General features: G+C 37.6%; 1 protein-coding gene across 3 annotated transcripts in view; it reads right to left on the bottom strand.

The window, feature by feature from the left end:
- Positions 1–2,194: 2,194 nt before the first annotated feature.
- kcnq1.1 (potassium voltage-gated channel, KQT-like subfamily, member 1.1) overlaps positions 2,195–12,255 on the bottom strand; it is a 71,160-nt gene continuing 61,099 nt past the window's right edge. For 2 of the 3 annotated variants that reach the window (XM_042488421.2, XM_042488435.2), the window contains 5 exons: positions 8,710–8,785; positions 6,743–6,837; positions 6,536–6,582; positions 6,374–6,435; positions 3,807–5,110 (listed from right to left, as the gene is read on the bottom strand). In XM_042488421.2, coding sequence (XP_042344355.2) covers positions 4,844–5,110; positions 6,374–6,435; positions 6,536–6,582; positions 6,743–6,837; positions 8,710–8,785 — 547 coding nt within the window. In that variant the 3' untranslated portion in view covers positions 3,807–4,843. Of the gene's footprint in view, positions 2,754–3,806; positions 5,111–6,373; positions 6,436–6,535; positions 6,583–6,742; positions 6,838–8,709; positions 8,786–12,255 lie in introns of those variants that run through there. The other variant, XM_042488426.2, reaches the window with a different exon arrangement.

The following is a 12,255-nucleotide window of genomic DNA, read 5'->3' as shown; positions in this document are numbered from 1 at the left end:
GATTATAATTTCTCCCGTCTCCTTGGAGAACCGCTCCTTTTGAGATAATGCCCATTGAAACACTTCATATACAGACAAAAACACAACACTCTGCAGTCCAAATTAATATGTTGATAAATGCTAATTTAATGATTTTGCACCCACGACATCAAACCGATTAATTTAGACGAAAAGCATTTTAATTTGGTTCCCTATAGCTTGGGTAAAATGTGACCATATAGCTCAGAAAATTTCAATACCTTATAATTTGGTAGTCCAGGACTTATCTCTGTCATCTAAAGCTTTCACGTAAACAGGACCCTGCAGCACACACTGCAAAAACAATGATTTGTAAAAGAAAATAATGTTTGTCTATGCAACAACATGTGTCTTTTGTAACGTGACAGTTTGCCCGGAGCAAAAGACAAACAGCTTGTCAGCCTTGTCTTAACATGTTGAACACTTCAGCTGTTTGATCCTAAAACGTTTGTGGTTTTAAGGGCAGTTTCAGGTATTAAAAGTACAAACAAACTATCCTTTTCATGAGAGTGACTAACACTTTTATCTAAAAGCTGCTGCATAAAAAAAACCTCAACCCCGGAGTTCTATAATTGTAGAGATTTGTGAACCGAATTTCAAATTATTAGATTTTCAATATGACTGCAGTCTTGTAAAAGAGAGAGTGCATCTTTGGGTTTGTGCTGACTTTGAGTCAGCCACAGATGAGTAAGCTAATAATAAGAGCGCCTCTAAAGTTGTAGAAAAATCAATTTGAGTTGCAAGTTTGGCAATCCAAAGAAGAAAAAACGTTTTAGAGTAATTGCATTTTCTGGCTTGTATTATGAGATGTTTCATAATCGAAATCATAAGGACTGCGCTGTCAGGCTTGAAATTATATCCGTTAATATGAGCTGGAACTGCCAAATTAGCCCATTAGAGAGGCCAAATCCCACAGAGGCGCACTCGCTCCCACAGTGTTTGGGGTTTTGGCTTTAAAGAATTTCAAGAGGCCATCTGGCCGCAGAGCAGGACAATGGCCACAAAGCCGAGTGTGCCATCTATTTCACCTGCAAATCAGCCTTTGGAGCTCTTCGACCCCCCTAGGTCTTCCCCCAACTTTTCTCTTTTGTCCCTGTCCCTTTTCATAGTCAAAGCAGCTATTATCATTGACATGCGCTCAAACCAAATCCGACTCTTGTTTACCCTCACTTGGGACTAATGTTTGCTTGTATGCTACAGCAGAAAAGGGACAAGCACTGAAGAAAGAGCAAACATCAAATTTACATTTTTAAATGCCTCAATAATGACAAGGACAACCATCATTAAGTGTGTTGCTTCTGCATTAGGAACAGATTATCTACATAACTGTTCCAATTAATTCAGAATACCAGTCAGGAAATCAATAATCAAACTATGCCATAGGTCAAAAAGGTCTCATGGGATCCCAATTTCCCCACCCACTACCATTATAAAATGCCCCTAAAGATGTACACTACAAGCTCCTCAGTGCATCATCAGTGAATGAAGCTGTCACTAGTGCACTGATTGTGTTAATTACAGTAATGTTGCTGAACGTATTAGAGATGAACAGTGTATGATAACAAGCTGATATAAAAACCTACGATGTAAATTTTACTATTCAGAAATGGAAATTGCATTAATCTGCATGATTGTGGCTTCTAATCAAGCTTTGATTAGACTGTTTAAATGAGAAGGAGCTAAATAAGATAACCGCTAACAACGTGCAAGCCCCAAACTGAGCTCAAGTAAATGTCACTAATCTGATATTACTGCCAATTTAGGGGGTGTTTATAGACTTAAAAATGCACAGGTTTGAAACTTTTAAGTAAAATAATACACCAAAAAACAATTAAAGGTATAGTATGCAATCTTTTCTATAAGCACACAAACAAAAAAATGTACAGACTTAAATAAAAATAACACCTCTCAATCAGCAGTTATGACCAGTAAAGGACTTAAAGGGAGTCGCCATCCCCCTTGTTCGCAAAATGCGTCCCCTTGTTGATCTTCCTTTCTCCATCACATCCCAAAATGGACTCAGATGGCATCCTTTCAAGACTCAAAACTGCAACCAATGGTTATTAATTATATCAATATCAAATATCAATTATTATTGATTATTTTTTAACACAGCACAGCATCCATCACCACAGACTTACGGACCAATCACATGCGTTAAATCCCCTCACGTGACGCCATAAAAACCAATTAAATCTGTGCATTGTGACTCGAGTGACTGAGATACACCAACACATTCTCATCCCAACTCGTCAAATATCGCCGTTTGATCGGTATCGCTCACGTCTACATATAATGCGCAAGGTTTTCCACACCTGTTAGATGAACTGTGTCTTTTCAAAATACACTTACGTTTTCACAGGAAATGAACCGCTTCTGCTCGTTAGATAGGTACAGTCTGTTTTAAAAATAATCATATGTTTGTAAAATGCCTCTTTTTTACATTTATTTCTTTGTGCGACACAAGCTTGTGATTACTTTGAGGAAACAAAAGCCGTGGTTATGTTTAGAAAAAAATCCCCATCATGGTTTGGCTAAACATTCATACGGGAAACAAACTGTGGGCTTCCAGGAAAGTCCAGGGTTTGTCCCCTTTCGGGACTTTCCAGCTCTTTATATTACCTTTTTACTGGAAGCGTATCATACCGTCGTGAAAGGTGGCTTTTGGTGTCGGAGTCTGACGCCTGAATCACTGACCAAGCGAGGGGATTTGACGACTTGGGAATGACAACGAGCTGGATACACACACAGGAGAGACGAGACGGGAGACAGACAAAGTCATTTCAGATGGCGTGTTATAAAGAGGCAAAAGTAGACAGAGAAAACAGAGTTTTAAATCAATATTGGGCAGATTTTAGGGATAAATGCTCATTCTACCCACAGGGAGTTCATAACAATGTGTCATCATATGTTCGAAGACCATGGCGATTATTAATAGATCAATGTAAACTGATAACTCTGGCATCTACCTTTAAGAATTGATCTACATTCGTAGCTTTATACATTTTACTCATGCTGATAATTCATCATACAGCATCTTAGAAAACTGCCTTAGATGCAAATAGTTTTTGTTTACTCATAATTACTTAACCAAAGCAGTTATTCACATATGAAGCAATTTAACTCTGCTGTTTTTGTCAATAGATTAATCCTGTGTTGTTTATGGATGTTCTACTTTTTACAGATTTCTTCTGCCAATTAATGAAATAACACTAATTAAACCTCCACACCCTCCCTGAAAAGAATCACTCCCCTTCCCCACCTCCTGGTCAGCACAAAGGCCAGCCGCCCTCAGCACACTTTAGGAGGGTGGGGCCCATTGTTATGGACGCCAGAGGCAGATGGTCACTTGGGCCTTTTCTCCACATGGCCACTTGTGTGAAGGAATGCCTGGACACCCCATGGACGGCCAGCGGGAAAAAGGTCACCATCTGCTGCCCAAAGGTCACCCGTGTAAAAAAATGGTTTTAGCTATTTCCATAAGTCAGTGAGGACACGCCATAGCCACCCCCACCTCACTGCGACAAAAGAGATTCTGCCGCCAACTCAAGAGATAGTTATTAAGAAACAGTGAAAGAATTTCTCAAAACTGTAGCATCCATTTGATTGATGACGGAGGACAAAGGAAAGTCTAAAAACATTCCCTTTGTAATATAAAATCACAAGTTTTTTCTCTTCTATCAAGCAACCTCTGGCAAAATGAAAAAAATCTCAATGCAAACTGAAATCTTTAGCTCATTTGTTTTAGACAGAGATTCCTCCTTAAGGCACAGATAGTAGACACTGGGTATTAATTACCACAATCTTTTATTTCTACAGCAGAATACTTCTAAACATTAAAAACAAGAAAGTGAATTCAAATTCAAATGAATTCAAACAGTGAAAACACAATTTGATTAAACTAAAGACATTTCAAGTGAAGCACTGAAACGTAAGCTCCTTCCCTTAAAGATGAATTCAATTAAATGTGTTATTTCACAAGAATAAAACATAGTGAATCACAGTATAAGATGCCGTGGCTGTGGCAATGTCTTTGGCATTAACCTGAAGAGATTTCAAGTAATATTTTTTAAAGGCAACTGATCATTTACAAGAGACTACTTAATAAACTAACGCTTATAAAATAGGCTGAAAAATCAGTGTTGAAATGTCGATAATGTTTCTCTTTTTCATATATTTTTCTATCATTTGGCAAAATGTATTTTGTAATGTATGATTTTAAAAAGTCAATGCATTCATTTTCTGCCTTGCAATGCTGATTTTTCTCCCAGCGTAACTAGCTAAACACACTTAGGTGACTGTTGTCTCAGGTTTTGGATGCGTTTGGAAATACTCACTCTTGCACAAACTGGACCGTTCACAAATTCGGAGTGCTGTTGGAACGAACTCCCGGAGTGGCAGAGCACACTCTGCGGAGACGGAGTAGCAGAGCCCCAAACGGAGTAAATGTGTGATAAACTTAACCGTCACGTAGAAACAGAACACCATATATCGAACAGCTTACTCATTTTAGTGTAGAGCGTCAGATTTATGAACACCCAATGTAGTGAAACTGGTGCAAAAACTAATGTGACTAGACTGTTAGACAACAGTCACTTCTGACTTGGTGAAATTCATACATAGCCTAATTTATATATATTTTAAAAACAATAGGAAATTTAATTTGAAAAAAATTGGATCTTAAAGAATAGCTTTTAGCTCAAATTTGACCTGCAGACATGAAGGGATAAATAGATACAGAGTAAAAACTGCATTTGATCTAAATACATTTGATTAATTAGACAAAAAAAAAGAAAAAAACCTTGAGTCTGTTTGGTTCCAAGTTTCAGCAGCTCTCATCTTGACTGGCGGTACAGCTGAGGGGACGGTTTGGACCGGCTGCGGCGCTGGCGGTGTTTGAAGAGAAGGACGAAGGTGATGAAGACAGCTGGTCGTAGCTTGGCAGGCTGTCCTGGCTGGGGAGGACGTTACAGGTCCTTCCAAGCCGTGGACGCAGCTTGCCTCCACCTTCGCCCTCAGCGATGTCCCTCTGGTCCAGCAGAAAGGTGAGGGACTCTGCGATGCGGTTTAGCGTCTGGTCCATGTGTGTTATCTGTGACAGTTGAATCAAATATTTATAAATAAAATCCAAATAACCTACTGGTCCAGATTTGGATTCCCTACAAATGATACTTTTTTTTAACTCAAATTAAACTGTACACTGTACAAATAAACTATTTGTTTCTATTTAAAAAAATTGTATCTGGGTTGTCTTCATTTTTTAAGTTCAACTTATCTTCTCAAATTCAGTCAACTTAAAATTTTAAGGCAGCCCAGACACAAACTTCTTTAAGCAAAAACAAATAGTTTATTTTTACATTGTAGGTTACTTTTAAGAGTCATTTGACAGTTCAGAAGAGAATGTTATAATTATATCCACGTAATTTAATTACCTTTTGTGTGACAAAAAGCATTTAAGTATTAACCAAATATTATTATGTTACTGTTTCTGTAACTTTTTTTCAATCAAACTTGACACCTTGTTTTTTTTTATCTTACATTTTAATATCCTAATATTTCTATATTTGTAATTATTTTTTTGCTATTGTATTGTTTCCTTCGCTGCTTATACTTCATACCTCATAGCTGCAGGACTAAAGGATAAAGGATAAAGGATTATCTTATCTCACCTCCAAACTGCCTGATTATTTTACCACTGTGTTTGGCTAAAAATGGCCATTCAAACATAACTGCACTTCAAGTAAGAATGAAAATGTGTAAATAATGTTTTCATTTTAAGCTCTATAAGGCACACCTTCACAAATATTTAAGTTTTTAAATTACAATGTTATTTGCAATATTTGTTCCTCAACAAAAAAATCATTTCGTGTGGCAGTTTTATCCATGGTTTAAAAGGCGGGAATATAAGGCACACTTGGGGTAGGAGTTGGGGGAAATGGCGATTCAACATTTTTGTTTTTCTTTGTTTTGACACGAGGAATGAAGGAAAAGCAACATCAAGGTTTCTCTTTTTTGTGCCGCAGAAATGGCACAAGCTGTTAAAAGTTTTATATCTGAATCAACAATAACAGGGCCACATGTCTCTGCACAGATATTTTATATTTCAAAGCCAGTTTAACTTTTGTTGCATTATCCAAGACTATTCCCTATTTGAGTTTCTTTTGATAAGTGAAACTGCCGCTGTATGGGCAACAGGGAAACGTATTTGTTACATTTTCATCAAAATTCTAAATATGAAAACAAGACAAATGCAAATGTTTGACTTTGCTCTTACACAAATAAAAGAAGTGATCTGAAACAGTAAAAGGCGAGGGAATATTGCTCCAGTTTTCTACTGAAGTTGCACAAATCCCACCTTGTCCTCCATCCTGTTGAGTCTGGACCCGATAGAGTTGGTGCCTTTGTCTTTAGCTCGGTCTTCAAAGGGAGGTAAATAATAAGACAGGAGGATTAGTACTGCAGTGTGTTGCATAGTTACTGTAATATATTTTGGGAGAGCAGCCGAGTGATTCATTACCTGAGCCTGACTGGAACAAACTTATCTTCCCAATAGACTGGTCCAGTCTGAGAGGAACAATTGAAGAATTAGAATAATACATGCGCCCTCTATTTTTCTCTCATTACCCCAATCTCTTGTTTTTTATGAGATGCTTTTTTAAATTTTAACATTGAATTAACCGGGCGATCTAATTCGCATGCAGCTCTTCTTCACTGAACAGTTTACCTTCTCTGCAGCTCCTTGATTCGTACCATGAGGTTGAGGTGACCCTGGGAGTATTGCTCAATCACGTCACGCACATCATAAGGCTTACGAGCTTGCTACAGTGAAAAAGAAGATGTTAGCGGCTGTTACAGCATAAATTTAATTTAATCACAAACTTCATTCATGTCTGTGAAAACATGGATGCTTCACAGACACCTTCCCTCCGGCAGCACACAAGAGCTATACAATCGGCACAGTTTCAACATGGCCACCCAAGATTACTATCACCAATTCAGTATCTGACAACCATCTCCCAATCTGTTCCTGAGTTATGACATTGCAAATGGAAAAGTATTTTTGCAGAAAACATTTGCAGAAGTTGTCCTTCAACTTTTTGGCTATAAAATGTCATCCTTTTATCACTGTATCCTATTAACATTTGTGTGAAAATTTGTCAGAATTATCAGCATATGAATTTTGAGATATGGCCAAAAACATATTTTGTGAGGTCACAGTGACCTTTGACCAACAAATTTAATCGGTTCATTGTTAAGTGAAAGTGGGCGTTTGTGCCAAATGTTTCTGCGAAATTTGAAGAATTTCCAAGATATTGCATTCACGAGAGTGAGGCAGATGCAAGGTCACAGTGACTTATGAACATCAAAATCCTATCAGTATCTCTGAGTCTCAGTGGAAGTTTGTGCCAAACTTGATGAGTTTCCGTCTAGATGTTCTTAAAATAATGCATTTACAAAAATGCAACAGAGTCACAGTGACCTTGACCTTCAAGATATAATCAGTTCCTCATTGAGTGTTCCTCATGTTTGTGCCAAATTTTGAAGAAAAAAATCATTCCCTCGAGCTGTTCTCACATTCAAAAATATGAGAAATATGAGTTTACACTAACCTTGACGTTTGATCACCAAAATCTAATAATTTTATTGTCGAGTCCAAATGGATGTTTGTGCCAAATTTGCAGAAATTCCCCCAAGGTGTTTTTGGGAAAAAAAAGCTCATAACCTGTGCAACACTACAAAAAGTGTTGCACAGGTTACGTTTCATGTTGGGTGTCTTTCTGTCAATCCCCACTCTTTGCTGCTGAGGATTATATTTGTAGAAAAGGTTTCGAGCCCAGACAACACATATTAATCGTGTACTCATAGTGCTTTGTATTGACTTACAAACGTATCAATCGTATCTTAGTAGACTGATTGAAAAGGAACAAACAATTTAATTGAGTTTAGGTAGACTACTTGTTGCAACAGACAGTTTGAAATGAGGCAATCAATTTAAGCTGTCAAAGCTGCTGATTTGTAAACTCTGCTGTAACATGACTTCTAACAGTGTTTCCACTGTTGCTGCTGCTATCATCCTAAACCTAATCTCTATGCACCTGTAGGTCTGACTGTATGTTCCCCTGGGGCCAAATTTATTATTATCACCCCCAGCTCTGCTGCTGAGCTTGGTGTTTGCTTGCAAGGAGAGTGAAGTCAGAGCGCAGAGGTCCATATCTGTAGATACTCAGAAATTTATAAATTAAAAAATCAACTTCAGGTTAACTGGATTACTAACCTGTAAAGGGGAAGGTATCATTATAAGTCATATATGGCCTCTAACCTCACCTGCACAATGTTTGAATTTTTTCAGATTCTTACTGTCTTTTATAAAAATGTTTATATCTTGTAACCCATAGGAACTCGCATCAGGTCTTGACATGCAACCTTCCTATATACATGGGTTATATATTAATTTTGATGCATTACGTTGTACAAACAGTGCATGAGAACAGCCTGATCTCAACTTCAACTCCATTCCCGCTTCTCAGGCTGCTAATCAGATTTAAAACAGGACACATGAAATGCAGATAATCATAATCCAGATATCCGTTGGCTACCCCAAAACCCATGAAATATTGACCGTTGCTGAATTGTGTTCAGACCTATAGCTGATGGGTTCCAAAAAATGCTATAAATTTATGTCTTACTTACCTGAAAATTTCTCTTGGCCACAAAATAACGCATTCTCTGGATCACCCGGATGGCTTTTCGGTGTGACTCTGTCAATCTGCATAAAAGAGTTTTATATGAATCAGTTCGTGTTAAATTTCTCCTTAGAAAATGCACTGAGAGTGTGGTGGAAATTAATGTTGAAATTGCTTTTCGCAGCAGTATCAGAGAAAGCCTGGGAAAACAAAGAGTAGCCCTGTAAAACATCTAGGTTAGTCTTCTTAAAACATGACTTCGACTCCTGCTTTATTTTTCTAGCATGAAACAAAAATGACTTTGAAGAGATGGCTGACATGTCCTTCACACCGAAACTATCAGTTTAGGGGTAAATATTCAGTGCGTCACAGTGTTATATTTACCGATCAGTCGACATCAAAAGCCTCTCTAATGACTTGCCTTCTTCTAATGTGATCGAAGTAAGCTACAGTAAGAACAAAGGACGGGTGATATTTGTGTTTCTCTAACAAAAAATATTAATAAAAAACCCAGAGTAATTGTAGCACATTAGCCTCTATTATTAAATTGTGGGAATTATTAAGGAGCTATTACTCATCTTGGTTCATTACCGTGAAAAAGCAGTAAATGAGTGGCCCTATGCAGAGGGAGAGCGGCTCTTTGTCAAGTCCACTTAGGTGAAAGACTAGAGGTACAAGGTCTGCCTGAATCTCATAATGGACTTTTCACAGGCAATGCAATAGACTGATTTTCAAATGCAGCTTTCATAACATTTGTCAAATTAGCACCATATCATGGGATGTAAATACAGTGCTCTGTGGCCTGTTACAGAAATCCATTTTCCACCGTAAATGGTTGTGATGTAACCGAGAACACAGACAGCGAGTCAAACAGGTGGACACAGTTTCTTTCAACTCTAATGGCAGATTTTTTATTCCACTAGAAGTGCCCTTTGAACAGTGAGTGTTTCTGATCTTCACCGTAACATTAATGAACATGTGCACACCTGTACGAGTGCTGTTACCTTAAGATAAGTTTAAGGTTAGAATCCTCAAAGAGGATTTAGGTAACCATCTAGCATTATGGATATGTCGGAGATGGCTTGTCAGTTTCTGCTCCTCACATCCAAATTGTCTTTTCAAAATAAACTTCTGTGGTCACAGTAAGTGTATAGTTTCCACTGGGGCTGTCAAACAATTAATTAAAAAAAAAAAAGAAATCAAGATTAATTGCATGTTTTCAATTCCATTATTTTGCATTTCAAAACAGTTTTAGAGTCCATATTAATGTGGAAAAGCAATTCTCACCGGATTGTCTTGATTAGGAATCATATGACAGCAAAAAAAAAAAAACCCAAAACTGAATGGGTCTAGCATAAAGTGGGCATGTCTGTACAGGGGAGACTCATGGGTACCCACGGTAACACTTTCAGTCAGTTATCTGGAGGTCAAAGGTCAAGGGAACCTTTTGACCATGCAATTTTTCCTAGGCAAAATTTAGCCGAACTTTGGAGTGTTATTCTGCCCCGTTGCTGAGAAGCTGGCATGACACTGTTGGTATAATTGGATTCATTCAGTGTTTTAGTTTAAAACTCACTTAAAACTTAAGCCCAGTACAGCCTCTTAATGATGGGAATGTCGGCTGGCGATAACGTGATTAAAAAAAATTACCATGTTAATTACTGACCTTAATCACATTGTGAATAACGCATTAACAGACCTCGTTTCCACTCGTTACATTCATACAGACTTGTCTCAAAATAAACTTCCAAAGTGGATTTACTTCATTTTTTAAGGTTTTCTTCAGTTTAGGTAACAAAAGAACTCGCATAAGTTTCAAAAAAGGTAATGTTTCTATAAAATTAAGAGCATTTGTTGCTAATGTAACATGTTGTCACATGGCATACGTAACATACATCACAGAACATACATTACATGACATACTACATTGTTCAGTCCCTCCAGGAAGTTAACACAAATTCAGCCAATCCCTGTGCTGCGCCACTTTGCAATTTTGTCTAATCCTGGCACCTCTACCACAAATTTTACTATTTAAAACAAGTGAAACCTCATTCGATTGTAGAGCTGCACCATCACTACCACAACAAACGTTCTAAATAATATGCCCTTGATCCAAGAGAGACTTGCAATGTTTTTCTTTCCCAAGTTTTCTTTACCTCAGCAAATTCAATAGCAAAAAAACCACATAAATATTGCAACATGCATCGCAGTTTTTTTTAGAAAAGCTGCCGTGAAATCAACAATAACATCAATCCCCAAAACAGTCTGCAAAGTCCTGGAGGGACTGGTTATTACATGGTTAAAATAACAAAAATAACTTTTGGTTTCAAACAGGGCACAAACAGCAGCCTTCTGAGTGAAAGTCCTGTGTTTGAACCAGCCTTTCACCTGACCACATCCCTGCACAGACTATCTTGCTCTTTATGCTACATTAGTTGCTCTTAGTGTCTAAAAATGATGTCGGTCAGTATGTCTCCTGCAGACGCTCATGATGCTTTAATGCGTCGATATTAGACGCCAAGGAATTTCAATTTCAGTATTTCATTATTCCTTTAAGATTTAAATGATCATGATCAAACCCAAAACTTAATACATGAATGCTTTAACATTTAATCAAAAGAACAGTATTACTGTGTCCGAAAACATGCTGTTTTCTGTTATTTTTTTAAATAATGCAACATGTGATGATGAATCTTTTCAATCTGTTGAAGCGAAACTTTGGGACGTCTCGCCAAATAACCAGGACTGAAATATTAAGAATTATTTCTTTAGAAAGATCAGGAGCTGTGTGTTTACATGTGATATGTGATACCTTTTCTCTTACTGTGATTCCACGTGGTGATTTTCCCGCCATTCTTTGACAGTTTAGAAAGTTGTTGAATATATTATTTGATTTTTGAAAGAACAATTTACTGTTATCAAATCGCTTTTCTCAGTAAAGAAGAAAGAAATAGCAAGCACTCACTTTTTCAGCAATTACAGAATAGTTTCAGGCCCGATGAATTGTATTATTCATGTTTCAACAAAATTATGCTTCAATGTATTAAATTAAAACCTCTGTCACAATCATGGAAAAGTATTTTGCCTTGGCTCAAAGCCCTGTCAGTGCATGAACAGAACAGCTCTAGCACCTTTTGTTTTCTCTTGGTTCACCTGCTTCATGAGAGGGAGACTGACAACACAACGTGAGAAACATGAAAAACGTTTCAAGGAGGCTGCAAACCTTTACCTCCCACCTACCTCTCTGCTACAGTCCTCGCTTTTTCAGTTCGTTTTAAAGACTTTGTCTGCTGTGTTTGCAGAGGTGTAATTTGCGTTTGTTTGTGACAAACGTGTGATAGTTTTGTTAAAACACTCAATACCTCAATCATCTTCAATTTACCAAAACATACGGCGCAGTGATGTCAATACCGAGACAGCTGCAGGAACATCACTTCTGTGAACTATTGCACATCAAGAATCAATGCTGCATCTTTGAACAATGACTTGACTGAGCTTTCCCCGCTGCTGTAGACAACACGGACAATTCGGAATTCAATGCGATTTTCAGCTT

This window comes from Plectropomus leopardus, chromosome 1, assembly GCF_026936395.1.
Source record: "Plectropomus leopardus strain MGB_pleo_1.0 chromosome 1, ASM2693639v1, whole genome shotgun sequence".
NCBI classification, from domain to species: domain Eukaryota; kingdom Metazoa; phylum Chordata; class Actinopteri; order Perciformes; family Serranidae; genus Plectropomus; species Plectropomus leopardus.
This window is presented reverse-complemented; position numbering and strand designations above follow the sequence as displayed.